Genomic DNA, 16,315 nt, shown 5'->3' on the forward strand with positions numbered 1-16,315 from the left:
TTTTATACATTTATTGTATAATATAAAACTAGAAAAGTAAGACTGTTTTCAAATTCATAGACACACGTCCATATCTATATATATATATATATATATATATATATATATATATATATATTCTACAGTCCACACCTTGATGCAAATACAGTGATCATCAGTTGATGGTTTCTTTTTCTCAAAATGAATATGTTTGTAGGATTGCATAGAAAAAGGCACAGCTCCAAGCCCTGAAGATACAGCCTTTCTTAATGAGCAGAAAACGGGTTTAGACCCTTCACCACATGTTGTCTCTCTTTCTCTCACACACACACACACACGCACTCAAACACACATATAATCCCAGCGGTCACTATCCTGAAACCACATTAAACTGCCCCGAATGTGTGGTCTGAACCATGGGACAGTGAGAAACAACAACCAATGTCATCAGAAATCATGCTGCCTTTCTTTTTTTTACATTTGGCATTGAGGGTTATCAAAAAGATTTTCCCAGAAATAGGCTTTGGAAGATTGAAATTCTGAAGTTTGTAGAGGATAAAGTATTGCTTCACAAACCTTTCCCTTGCACACAATCTGAAATATATAAAATATTAAATACTTATAATTAAATAGGGGCAGGAAGTGTTGACCTAGACAACTAGCACAAACACCACCCCAAATTATAATACAAGAAACTAAACAGACACAAAATAATGCATTATTAAAACAAGACGAAAAATGGCTTCCACCCCAATTAATAAGCAGTGATACATTCCCATAAGCATAATACATTCCTATCTCATATTCTGTACAAATTACAATCTGAATGTTAGCTTAACATCAACAATAAATATATTTACACAGGAAACAAAAATAAATAACAAAACAAAAACACTCCAAATCCAAAGAAAATCCTATAAGTAACATTAATCATAGTATTGATTCCATAGATTTGTCCGCTCGGCTCTCATTCACTCATGTTTTCAATTCTCAGATGATCTCTCTTTTGAACTCTGGGTGGTACCAATCTAAATTTTCACCTCTCTGTGACAGGAAGTTCAAATCCCAGATTATTTATGGTCACACTTACATGATAAATTATATTTCATTTAAAAATAAATGTTTTCTTCCATCTCTGACATTGCACCCTGAATTTTTTATTTTGATTCTTACCAGGAAGGCATATTATGCACAGTTTTTGTCGGTATGTATATCTAACATTACTATTGTAAGATAGTTTAGTGCGACAAATGCCATGTGAATCTAATACAGCTGATATGATAAATGGTCCCTTTCCTTTGATGTCAGGTGCACATAAAATAATCCTTCCAAACCTAATCTGATCAATCAGTGGTTTATACTCTTCCATCAAACCTGTGCATAACTAAACTCCACCTAAATGTAAAGCAATCATTTCTACTGGCCAAACAACACTAAAACCCAGCAGGACAACAGAGAGAGAGTCTGGTTGGAACATGAACAGATACCATTAATAAAACTCAAACAAACAATGGTATAAATAAGATAAAATAAGACCAAACCATACAAAAATCATCTGACATCTGTACAATTATGAGCTATAATCCTGCATGCATTAGTATGTTAACAGAAATGTACCGTTGTACTGGTGAGAGATGTATATGAAAGAAATGTTTGGCAAACAGATGATGATGATGATGGAAATAGTAAAAAAAAAAAAAAAAAAAAAACACTGAATAGCAACCATAAAATTTCTTGCCTGGTACAGTTTTTTGTTTTTTCTATTTTGCATGAACAGACATGCATAGACCTTGTTGTTGTGCATTAGTGTAGCATTAAAACTGAACCAGCCACTCACTGAGTGATGATATGAAGCCAAAACAAAGGCCAAAAAAGAGAAGTTACGACAGATAAAAAAGGAAATGGCTGAGAAAAGTTGACAGTTTGCTTATTACTGATCAGAAAAGCATTGATTGCATACATTATTTGTATCATAAAGGGGTTTTAGCATTGGCTTATCAAAGAAATGTATCTGTAAAACAATGTGCATCAGAAGACATGTTCAGTTATTGCCAGCTGAGATGTAAACACATGGAATCTGAGCCGTTTTGGCAGAACACAAGAAATTTGGTTGGTTGACTGTAAATATCTGACCACTACACACATCCATGTATAAATAATCCAGTAAAGCATATTTCATAAATGTGTATATTTCAGAAATGCATATGTTTTACTAATTTAATGTTAAAGGGGTAGTTCACTTGAAATTAAAATCTTATCATAATTTACTAAAAATGTCATCCCAAACCTGTAACTTTATTTCTTCTGTGAAACATGAAAAGCTATTTAGAAAAAGGTAAACAGGGTGCAAAAAAACATTGGACCCTATTGACTTTCATTATATTGACAAAAAAACTTATGAAGGTTTGGAAAGACATGAGAGTGAGTAAATGGTGGACTATCCCTTTAATGAATGTTAAAATGGAAGCAGACGAAAAAAATGAATAAATGACCACATATTAACAGACTACTTTAAATATTACTAAAAAGCAATAAAACAGCTTTGAATAGAAAAAAAGTTAATAAAATAACCAAGTTGCTCTCATTGTGCTTTGTGAAATTGAAAGAAAAATATGCTGCCGTTCCACATTCTTGCAGCTGTATGCTGAGATGGGGAAAGAGAGACGCTACTCTTCTAATAATCCAACTTGTTCGATTGGAAATGATGATGAGGAAATTGAGACAAGACAACAAACAGGAATTTAGCAAGTGGTCATAAATGATGAAGGCACTCAGATCTGCTAGAAGCCAAAGTGTTTTCTGTAAGATTTCTTCATGTTCATTTTTGGGAAAGGCAAGCACAGTGCATGCACAGTGTTGAGAAGTAGTACTGGACAACGTTACCATTAAAATGGACAATTTCCTTTGTTTTTAAAAACGAAACAAACACAAAACTGTACAAAAAAGCCCCCAAACAATCACAAAGTGATTTTAGTTTTCGTTCTCAGTTCATATTTAAAAACTCTTTGATTGGTTTTGCATTCTTCCCCAGTTCCCTTCCAAACCTGGTCATGATCCCACAAGCACCTCCATAATATGGTCCAGTTCGGTTAGGTCCATTTTGAAAGGCTGGTTCGAGCTGACAGCAGGAGCGCCACCGCTGTAGGGCGAAAGAGTCTTGAGGAGCTCGTCTGCAGTCACCATGGGCGCCAGTTTTGAGGGGGCTGTGCCCGAGGACGAGGTGCAGGGGTCAAAGTCGTACATGGAGGTGTCAATGTCTGCAAAGAGGATGTCGTCCAGGGCCAGGTCTGTCAGAAAGCCCGAGGACGAGGCAGAGGGTGAGGTGCTCATGTCCAGGCTGTTAGGAGGAAGAGTCTCTGGTGCATTAGGGACTGCAGAGCGTTCCTCAGGCAGCGGGACCAGACCTTCAAGCTTTGGGCTGCAGGGCTTACTGCAGTCTTTGGAGTCCAAGGCCCCTGAGTTTAAGCTGGGGGGACACAATGGCAGTTGGAGGGACACAGTAAGGGACGAGGGGGAGGTAGCACCAGGCGCTGATGTAGTTGTAGGTAAGGGTGAAGGACAGAGCTCCTCAATCTCATCCAGGGCAGAAGAGAAGCTGTCTCTGGCCACAGATGAAGGGAGTCTGGGAAGAGTTGGTGGAAGAGGAAGAGCCAGCAGAGAGGGTGATGTGCAAAGCGTGACACTGTCTTCCTCTAAAAGCGAAGCTGGGGTGAGGCAGGCCTCCAAAGGCGCTGGGTTTGATAGCACTGGCGAAGGCGATGTAAGGACCGGAGAGGAGAGTGCCAGCGACTGGGACATCGGTGGAGCTACCATGGACAACACACTGAAAGCAGGCTGCGCCTCGCAGAAACCTTCATCTACAGGGTCGTCTGGAGGAGGGGAAGCGGGGAAGAAGATCGGTCGTAGGTTGCCCTCCTGCTTCAGTTCGTCCTGGATGCGCCTCAACATGTTGTTGATGAGCACGCGCTTTTCCAAACTTGGCTCGGTGAGGGGCCGGTGGTTGTACAGCTTCATCAAAGACATGTTAAAGATGGTCTGTCTCTGCAGGGTGTAGGAGACCTTCGAGAGCCCGTTGGCCATCGCTCCAGCCCCTGCCGCCAACGCTTTGCCTTCCAGCACCTCTTCATCCTCATCTAGTTTCCGCTTTGCCCCTTTACCCAACATATATCTGCTTAGGAAGTAAAGAGAGACAGAGAGAGTGTTAGCCATACAGCCACTCATTACCTTTATGACTCACTGCTGTTTTTCTCTCTTATGACTCAGCACTAGTTCCATATAAATCTCTTGATCTACAGAAAAATAACTAATGGTAAAAATACACTCATTTCTAGAAACTGAGATGTTAAAGGTGTGTAATACTTTCTCCATGGCAGTTGAACATGCTGAGACAACAACAAGTTTAGGTTATGTGGCCTTCAAATGAAGTTTGAAATATCATATTGTGGGAACCTAGAATTTCTAGAGTTGCAGAAATGTGACATTGGAATGGGAGTGTTGATTTAAAACAAGGCTGAAATGAAGCACTGATTTAGAATAAAGACAACATAAATAAATATATCTATATATTAAAGTAATAGTAAATGTTTTTAATAATTTTGAATTCAGATGAGTTTATCACAATATAATTATTTTGTTTTCTTTAGGTTACTTCCAAGTCCTACTTGAATGCGTGATGTCATAAAAACGAATGCCTGACTCAGAGGTACAAGTTTTCCTGGTGCATTGGATTGCAGCATTAAATCTGCTAAAAAGTATAAACAATGTGGCACTATCAAAATATTGCTCTGTTTGCTTAAGAATTCTGACCAAAGCAGCACTGGCTCAACCAATGAGGTGAGTTCAGGGGCGGGGCTGGTGGATTATCTGACTAATAGCAGTTAGGAGGTCAGTTTGGGGAACCTGTTTGATTATTTTTGTTATTCTGCTGGATACCGCTAGTTCACAGAAACTGCACATTTCACTTTGAAATAATAACACTTTCCAGAATAACACAATAACATTTTTTTGATAGTTTAGGCTTTTCTGCCTTTATTTGAAATCATGGTGAAGAAGGTTACAGGAAAGTACAGAAGGCGCCAGGGGAAATAGCATCAGAACATCACTCAATCTTGGCCTGACATGTTGATGATTCACAAAAATACCAATGTCATGTATAAAAGTAATAAAAGCTTTTGTAATAGTGTTTTGTAAATGGCCATTTTCATAAAAACATTTTTGAAACTATATAACCAATAGATGAATACAACAGTTTGTATGACCCAGTTGACCAAACAGACTTGGTTAAAAATACAAGAAATTGTTTCGATTAACAGATTGGTGGCTTGAAGCTTGGTTGCTATGACATTGGTCTGCAAGCTGTTGTCATATTAGCATTCGTTGCCGCCGCTGGGGTGAGAGTCCGTACGGTCTCTGTGCATTCGTCGCAAAGTGACCAAAATGCCTCGCGTTACAACTCAGATAAGGTAACAGAATGGGAAGACACTCAGAAATACACACAGTGTTTATGCAATCACAGCATCTCGAACAGGACATTAACAACAACACTATCTAAGCACGAGAATTCACCCTTGAGTTACGGAGAAAGACGTTCTGCTGGAAATAACTGTACTGCATGAGCTGCTACTGCAGGAGCATTTACAGGAATACAGCTCTGACTACTCCTTCCTGAACCGTGCTGCAGCGAGGAGGGAGGCAAATGTGTGTCAGACTTTCAGTAAGTACTCACGGTAAGAATGTGTCACACGAGCCCAAAGCCCTGATCACTCCCTGTTTAAACACATACTGGCTGCAGGAAGACAGGATCCAGCTGAGTGTTCGGTGGCAAAAGGGGACAGAGAGGAGGAGCGAGTGTGTGACCTATGCTGAGCTTTGAATGTTAGGCAGCTGTGTTCTCATCTACTGTGCACTAGGTTCATGCTACGAGATTTAAAACAGATCACATGAGCCACCGTAACATAACAGTACACTACTTCACCATTGCTCTGCAAGGAGAGAGGAAGAATGGTTGGGGTTATGGAGACACCATTGACAGATGGACTGAAAAACAAGTTGTACACTGGAACGTTTCCCTGTGCTTACAATGTAGCGTGACTCAAATGTGAAACTATTTTAGAAAAAGATCCTTTGATGAAAGGTTTCTGTCATGTATTGAAGTATTCATTTAAATTTAATTTACTAATTTGCTGCCTGCTTTTATCCAAACCGTGTTTCACTGTATTCAAATTATACCGTACATTTGGGTTTCCAGAGAACTGGACTCAAGACCTTTTGAATTTATTGCACCATAATCTACTAGTTGTACTACATTAATACATTTTATGAATTCTGTGATACTCTAGCATGTTTAGAACAGCATTCGCCACCTCTTTTTAATAGTTTAATACAACATTCCTTAATGTTCAAAAATTAGTGGTCGGTAAGATAATTTTTTTATGTTTTTGAAAGAAGCCTCTCATACTCAACAAGAATGCATTATTTTTAGAAATGAGATTTTTACAAATCAAAATTACTGTTTCGTATTATAACGTTTTTTAAAATGTAATTAATTCCTGAGATGACAAAGCTAAATTGTCAAATGATCCTTCAGAATAAGATCATGTGACAAGATAATCCAAATAATTTCCCGATATGACTGATGTCCTGACCTCATGTGTGTACATAATTTCAAACATAAAAAAAAAAAAATGTACTTCTTACAATATAAAACTTTTTAACAAGAAAGAAAATACTTACTGTCCCTTTAAGACAGTATAACCAGTAACTATGGTGTTTACCTGACTACGGTCGATAGGAGGACTTGGTGATATCAGCGAGAAAGAAAGCGCTTTCAGAAGTTATAAAATTTTCATGAAAGATTATGAAGACTGATATTTTTTCCTTTAGAATAAAGAGTGCCAATGAGTCATTCACAGAAAGACTATGAATATGGATTAATAGAGTAAAGAGTCGATTTTGATTTTAAACAAACTTTAAGGTCAGAATAAGGGTTATTTATCGAGTAAAACATGTACAAGTTATTTAAAACAACAGATCAGTCTTCTCTCTAGCTCACATGGAAAGCACAGAGACAGGCAAACAGGAGTGAGTGAGAGAGACAGAAAGAGAAGGAAGCCCGTTCCTGAGGCCTCCCCTCATTAGCATAAAGTCAAGCCCGGTAGCAGTAGGCAGCATTGCAGTGTGTTTGAACCTAATACAGGCTGACAGCCTCACGTACCCTAGCCTTCCCTGCACACACACACACACACTCTGCGCAGACGCAAACGCAGATCTGTTAGGCAGCTCTTCTCACTCAGGAAGTGTAAGTGGCTGGGCCTGTTGCCTTGCTGCCTGTTACCATGACGAACACAGTCAGCTGGGAATCCACCCAAAGGGTTGACAAAGAGAGAGAGAGAGAGAGAGAGAGAGAGAGAGAGAGAGAGAGAGAGTTTGGGGGAAAAGAGGAGCAGAGGAAAGTTAAAGAAAGAATTGTTTCTTTTCTTTCACTGCGCTGCTTCTGAGATGATGATTCTAAAACAATAAACGACTAGCTGGAGAGAAAAACAGGTTATGTCTGCTGGAGATGGATGTGCATTCCAAAGCATGGCGTTTACATGCAGAGCACGCAAATAATTCATAAGATGGAGGGTTTATGTACAAGTAAACAAGATTTACAATAATATTCAGTCCGGTTCAGTAAATTTAGTCGGGGTAGGTGGAGTTGGGTAAATTATTGAGTTTACAGAATATCTAGAGAGATATTTAAGACTTTAAGCCATGAGAAGAGCACTAAAACAAGTTTGAAATGGAAAAAGAACCCAATAAATAAAAGAATAAAAGAACAGTGACATAGACAAGAACAAAAATGATAGTCGAGATTTAAAACTGTAACATCCATAAAAATGTTAGACTAGAGTTTTGCTTAAAAGTTGAGGATGCAATTTCAGGCTGTTTTCAAAAGGGTATTGCAAGGATGAGTAACAGATAATAAGTCTTAGAATGACTCAAATAATAAAAATGGCATCTTACACTATGCAACTACAAGTCACAACAAATGTGTACTCAGATCTGAGTGATTCAAAGAGGCAGACAAAAATGTAACTGTTAAAAAAACAGGCAAACATCATGGAGTGCCACAAACTGTTTAGTCTTTCGTTGTGGCTATAAACTCACCCAGAGTGGCCCTAGAACTATATGCCATTGTCTGAAGCTTTCAAGAAAGTCTTTAGCAAATAAAGTTTCCCACAGTAATCCACACAGAGGAATGCCACGGCAGCTGAACATGTCCTTGTGACTCACGCTGAGGAGTGGATACGACTGTCTGCAGCGCTCAAATGCCACTGCCGCCCCACCCTACACATTCCTTCTGATTGTGCCTCTGACTGCTTCTGCTTCGCTCCATCGTTTTACTTTCATCTTCAGCGTGAAAGGTCAAAGTGTGTATCCTTCTGCTCCCTAGTTCAGAAGTACACTGGCCAGGGAGTTTCTAGGCCAGTCAGGTTCTATTGTCAGAATTATTCCACTGCTCTGAAACATGCAACTACAAGTTCCCAGAAAGCATCATAAAAACTAATACAGATTTGTTACTTACGTGCACATCCCTAATTATTATTATCCGCTTATTACTCAGGAATTATTATTTTTTTTTTTTTTTGTTCATTTATATATATATATATATATTTATTATAGTCATATTTATGTATGTATGTAGCTTTATGTATTCCACTAAGTAATTTTTCTTGTTGTAGCTATAACAAATATGCACAATGGCATGCTATTTAGTGGGGCTGTTGATGAATACCGGGGTTTTTTTTTTTTACTATTTAACTATAATTTTTTTAATCTTGCGATCAAATAAAAGAATTATCACTGTCTCAATGTTTAGAGGACTGAAGGCCTTTGCTAGTGTCCAAATTTGTGTTTAAGATACAGCGATTCACATCATAGGGAACTAAGAACTATGATGAGGCGCAACCAAAGAGACAGACAACATAGGAGGGAAGACTCTTTGACTCGTTATGGTTGCCAGTTGCAACTTACCTTTACCAGAGTGACTGGACAACCTGTACACTGGCTACTGACCTGGATATATTAACCATAGGGGGACAACAGGAGGAGCCAGAGAGAAGGAAAAAGAGGGGAATGTTGAGCTCTCCTCAGTAAGAAGTGCTGGGGCAGCACACAGTGTTCCCTCACGCAAAGAGACATTCATAAACAGACAACCTGTCTCTTTGCTCCCTAATACACCAGCACTGAGCAATGACCCTGAGTGAAAACCTTCCAAGAGCAGGAAAAAACACAGTGTCAAAAAATGTCTCTGGTGCAAGACAGGCTTTATAGAGTTTGAAAAAATGGCTGGCACAGTCCCACCTTTGAAGGACACCTTCAGAAGCGCAACTTAGATCCCATCCAATAGCAAAGTGTCTGAGACACAGCACCGGATAATGGTGGAATTAATGTAAAAAAATAAGGAAGAGGCCTTCGGGAGGAGAGCTCTGACTGAGTTGTCAGAGCAGAGTCTGGAAATATGTCAGGTCTCCTAAGCAGGCTGTACGTTCTGTTCCAATCCTACACACAACACATACTGCACATGAGGGACCGGCTGTGATGCTGGAGCTTCGGCACTGGGTGTACTGGTGGAGATGGAGTGCGAGACTGCAGCAGGAAGGATGGTGTGAGCAGGCGAGCAAGTGCTGCTGAGAGGATGGAGCACAGAGAGCAGAGTTTTCAGTGATATTATGATCCTGTAACAGGATCTGCACGTTTCCATGCCTGTGCTTTAGAGCTCCCCTCCCCCCCTCACCTCCACACACTGCTATTTCAGATCCGGAGGGTACTGATTCCCACAAACACACACATACACACTTACTCAATCACTCACTCTGTCTGTAGCTCTTAAACACCTGCAGAATTAAATGCATGAATGTAGACAAAGTCACATGCATGTAGATCTATCCATCCATCCATCCATTTATCCATCCATCCATCACTACTTGCTGGTCATTGGCACTTGGAATTAAGGGGAGGGGCATTCTCATTCTAAAGAACTGATTTAGTTTATTTCACAAAAATACAGAAAGACTGCATATTTTAAACAAAAGTGATTTTTGCCAACATTTTGGAGTAAGAACTAACTTTCATAAAACTCTAACTGTGCTTTAATGGGGTCTTCAATGATGATTATGATGATAGGAGAGGGGAGAAACTGAGAAACTCTCAGTTCTGTAGTATTATTGTACAGAAACATTTCCAGCACGTTTCACCATCCGCTCCTCCTGGGCTCTGTACTAGCTGTAATTTGTTGCAGTGCAAAGATGGAGTGTCATTTAAATGGGAACTCCCCATAAAGGCTCAATAACACTGAACAAACAAGCAAAACAGTAAGAAAGTGAGACTAACAGAAACAGGGAAAGAGGCAAGACAGATAGAGAGAAGGCTGTGGGAGAAAGGATAGATGGAGAGAGAGAGAGAGAGAGAGAGAGAAAGAGAGAGATGTGTGAGACGGTAAACATAGAGCGATTGAGACAGACTGATGGAGAAGGCCCAGACGCAACATTCTCACACAGCACCGAGTGAAAGCTGCAGGGGTCAGACAACAGTCTGACATCTTAAAAACTAACAAAATAAAATGTCTGTAAAACTGTCGCATGCTGTATCTGTACTGTACCTCACCCGTGCCTGTTGTACAAGCTTTACTAGACCATGACGTCTTACACTAAAGACAGTCAACTAAAAGTGGACAGATATGCATCTGTTGCATTACTGCAGTTTTCTAGAACATGATCTCACTTGTGTTGGCCAAAACTGAAATGTAATAAAACAAAACATCAGTAACTAGGCAAGCAAGCACTGTGTGGCAATGTAAAATTTTAGAGCTGTCTGTCTTTACTTTCAGTGTCTAAGAGAGCTGATGTAAACTCATTCTGCAACTAATGCTCTTCAAATTAGCAGATAAGATGTCCGTTTGTCACAGCTTTTTTGGGCCACTGTGAGTCATAACTAGTAACGATATGTAAAAAGAGTGAGTAATGGCTGATTTAATTCTGTTACATTATAGATATTTTGGAATTTGAAAGATTTCTCTTAACAAAGCTGATTTTATTTGTCAAAAATACAGTAAAACATTATATTGTGATACATAAGTACAATTTATAACAACTGCTTCTGCTTTCAATATTTTATATGATTTATTCCTGTAATGCAAAGATGAATTTTCAGCAGTCTTTACTTCAGGCTTCAGCATCACATGATCCTTTAGAAATTATTCAAATATGCTGATTTTGCATTCAAAAAACTATATTTCTAATTATCAGTGCAGTGTTAAAACATCCGTACTGCTTAATATATTTTTTTTTTGGAAACCATGAACAGAACCATCTAACAACCAGCATAAAACTGCAATTTTACAAAAGTCTCTCATAAATGAAGGATAGACGGAGTGGATGACACACTTCAGAGCAGGCAGAGCTATGGATCTCAGTCTCAGAAAGCAGCAAAGAGGCGGCACACTCAGAGAAGCTTCTTTACGTCAGCAAGAGTAACAAGAAAACCTACATTACAGATTTCCCACAGGCACCGATTCTGAATGTTGCAAAATACTGTATCATGCACATATACTGTACACACTAACACTGAAGATGTTCACTTTGTCGGATACTTTATGCATAAATGAAGGATGTATGAATGAAAAGTATGCACGTATATTAACAGAAAACACTCTGTAATAAAGTAATTCTAACAAACTCTGAAAGAGTAATTTAACACTAAAACCATTCCTTAAAAAATTCCACTGTTTCTGGAGAAACTTAAGCTGTGTTGTAATATATGGTGAACAAAAATTGGGAGTGCAATATAAGAGAGGAAAGATTAAAACTCCTAAACGTCACACTCCTGTTAAAAAACAGCTAAATAGTAGCTGAGAGAGGAACCCAATTCAAACCGGTTTGACCAGAGAGGCAGAAGTCTTGGAGCACTATGTGAAAGTGTAAGATAGGCACGCACACACACAGACACACACACCATTTAAATGAAAATAAAACTCAAGCAACAGGTGATGGAAATGAAACTATTAAACAATAATTATTAGTCTTCCTTCTTTGGTGTTACTCTTCTTTTCACTAATCGGGTACAGTATCATATCTCATTTCAAGAGACTAGACTGTGAGACAGGCTATTTTACTGAAAGTAATAGTATATAACTGAAAATTATTTAATTCACAAGACTAACTAATAAGCCCAACTTTGCCATGTAAACCCTACAGGAAAAACACAAGTGGCCCATCAACATGTACTGGTAAAGAACGACTTTCTGATGTTCACTCTTCAAAAAGTCAGCGAGGTGATTTCTGGACACTGAATGGTGCCACTTTGTGACATTTACAATTAGATGAGGGACAAAACCTCATTTTTCTTCTGTGACTGTGTTGCAGGAAGGAAGTGCACATTTAAAGATGACACGGAGAGTGCAACATGTAAATGTCACAGAGTCAGTCTTTTCGTTTAAAGGAAATAAGACAGCAACACACAACGCTCAGACTGACGAAAACAGGGGTTGTGATCTACTTTGCTTAATGTGAACCATGCAATCACTAGAAAATCCAACTGGACCTTGATCCTCTGAATTTACTGAGTGTGTGCGTGCATGTGAGCTATTCGGACTTTGAATGCCAGTGTGTCTGACAAGGATAGCAACTACAAAATAACCTCTGCTGTGAGTCGCCACAGAATTATTTTCTTTACAGTAAAGATAATGAATTAACAGTTTAAGTGATGAAAACAACATAGTATCTTAACTACACAGTTATAAACTTACTGCTGCAGGTTGTGTCTTAAGCTTTTTCTTATAAAAATTAAACTTTTAAAAAGTTTAACTTCATTTAACATATTACAATCATTTCAGAGTTTCAATGTCATCAACAGTTAAATTCAAAGTGGTTGCAAAGTGTAATAAACATGCTGTCACTTTGATTTTAGTTAAAAATCACTAAACAAAAATGTAGCTTTTCTATTTTAATTAGTTACAATTGTTTACAGATACAGTAAAGCCCAACATCATGCTCTTACCTAAGATTAAAAAAACATCCGATTTTAGTGTAAAGTGTCTGTCTGGATCTCTGTCTCAGAGCCGAGCTCTTCAGTCAGTCAATCGGATCGATATCTTTAATATCAGTAAAAAAAAAATATAGAGCGCAACCATAACAAGATTTAGAAATATCTAGAGGTTCAATTTGACTCAACTAGCGACTCGGTTCGTCTATAGAGCGGGTCTGCCTTGGGTTGCGACATGAATGTGAACTTTCCTAAGATCGCAGCGACAGAAAGACAACAATGCGCGAATACACGTATGACTGTTGCCTCTGCTATGTGCAACATCAGTGACGCCGCGGCGTTTCCACGCCACTTTCATGATCTCAGTTATTTATGAATAAGCTCCGCGCTTACCTCGTCTACTTCAAGTGGAGGAATAAACTGAAGCATCGGGATGGATCTTTGTTTTATTGGTGACAGTCGGCCCCGATAAAACTCTCGCAAGCTGATGAGAAAGGTCGGCAGTGAGTTTGTGGAGAGAGAAAAGGACAGGAGACTATCCGCGAGCCCGGAGTCCGTCACTATGACCGACACATACGCCTTCCAATGCGAATGACGTCGAGAGAGACTTTAACTCGACTACACAGAGCCTGGCCTCGGAAAAGTCCAACCCCCTACACACGCAAGCACAGCCTCCACGCGTCCACCCACTAACTCTCGGGCTTTGACTCAAATACTATCTCGCTGCCTTCCTAGACAGCGTCACGGGCGCGTCGCGAGACACTTGCGCGAGCTGAACTGACGCCGAACGCGTCTGTGATGAAGTAGGCAGCCTAATAGGTCTCGAGACATGATCCTATTCTATCTTTACTATAACGTAGAGAAATGTAACTGACAAAAGTTTTTGTAGTAGACATGTCTTGTTTCATCTGAACCTAATAGCGCCTGAAGCTCTGCTTAGTCTGCAGAAAATGTGAAGTGACAACTTCAGCAGGTCAAACTAAATTTAATTTTTTATTTTTTTTATTTTTTTTATTTAACCTTTATTTAACCAGATGATCTCATTGAGATTTAAAACGAGACCTGCTCAAAATGGCAGCATTTTAACAGCACATAATTACAAATATGATCACCAAACATATACACAACAACAAGAGACATTTAAACAATATCCTCAGATACATAAACAAACAACATCAACATCAGACTACTTAAAAGTACAATTTATACTAACCATAGGTTTAAAACAATTTGATTAATTTAAAAACAGTGACAATTGATGGCATCTATTTCCAAGACTTTCATGCGTTGCTTAAATTCACCAATAGAAATCAGAGTTCGCAATTGCAATTCAGACTGTAATGTGTTCCAAGTGGACAGGGCTGCATAACTAAAAGCCTTCTTACCAAGCTCTGTACGAACTGTAGGTACAGATAACAAGTACATATTACCAGAGCGTAAATTATAAGAACTTACATTAGGTGACATATAGGAGCAAAGATAAGATGGAAGCATATCCAGCATAGACTTATAAATAAAAATAAGCCAATGTATATGCCTCCTCACTGACAATGAGGGCCAGTTTGTCATTTCGTACAAAGTACAAATTTTTGTACAACAGATTTTGAGTAAAGCATAATCTTAGTTTTCTCAACATTCAAAACTAGTTTAAGCTTATAAACATTTTTATTTTATTTTATTCTAGGGGGTTTAGATTTTTTACTCAAATGTGTGACCGTTTAAATCCCAGATTTGTGTACTTTTATATGTTTCTTATAATAAACATAAAATAGCCTAAATGTAAAAATAAAATAAAAACTACAGAAGTATGCGTAATAGGGTTGCATTTTTAGCCTAATTTAAGCTGTCGGTCAGTACAGGCTAGCAAGAGAAGGAAAATATTTGTTTGATCATTTTTAGTTAAGTAACAGGGTTGAAGGCTGAGCATGAGGAATGCAGTCAACATGACAGTTTGTGTTAACATTGTGATTATTCACTGCCATGCTGTAAAATGTGTTCAAATCATGATTTTATTTTACTTTTTTTTTTAGACATTTTTTGTAACGGGTGGGGGTCATGATTTAAAATGGTTGTGTACAAAATTTTGGACACCACTGAATACTGAATTTTTTATCGTTAAAAGATTACAAAAAATCTTTTTAATGCATACAACAAATCTGAATTTTTAATGCTTTTAATCCATGTGATACCAAAGTGTACTGTCATACAAAGGCTAAAAAAAGATGTTCTTGAGTGCATATAATGAAAAAGGGTTTGTTTGTGAAGAGTGAGCATATTAGAGAGCAATATGCATGCGTTCCCAACAGCTGCATACTGTATGACCTTACTGATGATCCTATAGAGGCCTCAAGCTATCGAACTGCCACCACATGGCAAGGACAAGCACTGCATTACTCATAACCTGCTTTATACTGTAACCCTGTAAATTAATACTCCAGCTGTATAATAACAGTTAAACATAAGACAGTTAAATCAAACAATATGATTTAAATTTATAATAAACAGTTCACAAATTTGTTGCCAGCATCAAGCATATCTGATGCAAAAAGTCATCCTTTAAAATTATCTTAATGATTGTTCTGCCAGATATAAATACACATCATTTTAAACTGGACACGAGATGACATATGAGATCATAAAAGTTGCACGCTTCTTTTAAGCAATGCATCATCCGGGAATAAAATGCTTCACCGTCTGCCCTTATTTATTTTTAGACTTGATTCCCTGTATTTATGTGGCAATTAAGCATTATTTCCAAAGTAAATACACAATTCAAAACACATAAATAAACTTTACTCTCTCTCCAAGGGAACCAACTAACACAGTTTGCACACTTCAGCAATGCAGTGTGATTTATTGCCACCACTGCAATAACACAGGGCACATTTCCATACAGCGTACACCGTTCATGTACCATTGCCAGTGTATTTGGCAACGAGGCATTACGGCAGGCACAACGCTCACCTATTTTAAGTCAGCAGCGTGCTTAGGTTTAGGATGTTGCCTGCTCAAATGTTAGAGAAAGTCTTACATATTGCACAAACAAAAACAACAGTGAATTGCACAAAACATACTAACTTTATTAAACATCTGAAGCCACATACACGTCTCACACTTCTCTAGAGCTATGGCTCTGAAATTTCCCACATTAAAACAGCACTGGAGTGAATGTGAGACAAAAAGCAGTGGTGTGAAACCGTGTTCCTGTGTCTATCTCCGTGTTGTTATAAATGAGGAGGAGAAAGCTGAGCAGAAGGGTGGTTCTAAATAAAGATTTCAGGTCAAAAACAGGAAATGGCTCAGTGAGCAGTCG

At 38.5% G+C, this 16,315-nt stretch overlaps 1 protein-coding gene across 5 annotated transcripts in view; it reads right to left on the reverse strand.

Annotated features, from left to right (window-relative positions):
- Nucleotides 1–1,342: 1,342 nt before the first annotated feature.
- The window catches only part of sertad2b (SERTA domain containing 2b), a 32,967-nt gene continuing 17,994 nt past the window's right edge, over nt 1,343–16,315 (reverse strand). Inside the window, exons 1-2 of one of the 5 annotated variants that reach the window (XM_059566296.1) lie at nt 13,396–13,779; nt 1,343–4,147 (exon numbers count right to left, since the gene is read on the reverse strand). In XM_059566296.1, coding sequence (XP_059422279.1) covers nt 3,028–4,143 — 1,116 coding nt within the window. In that variant the 5' untranslated portion in view covers nt 4,144–4,147; nt 13,396–13,779 and the 3' untranslated portion in view covers nt 1,343–3,027. Of the gene's footprint in view, nt 4,151–8,127; nt 8,447–13,395; nt 13,780–16,315 lie in introns of those variants that run through there. The other 4 variants (XM_059566295.1, XM_059566299.1, XM_059566297.1 and 1 more) reach the window with 4 other exon arrangements.

This window comes from Carassius carassius, chromosome 14, assembly GCF_963082965.1.
Source record: "Carassius carassius chromosome 14, fCarCar2.1, whole genome shotgun sequence".
Lineage (NCBI taxonomy): Eukaryota > Metazoa > Chordata > Actinopteri > Cypriniformes > Cyprinidae > Carassius > Carassius carassius.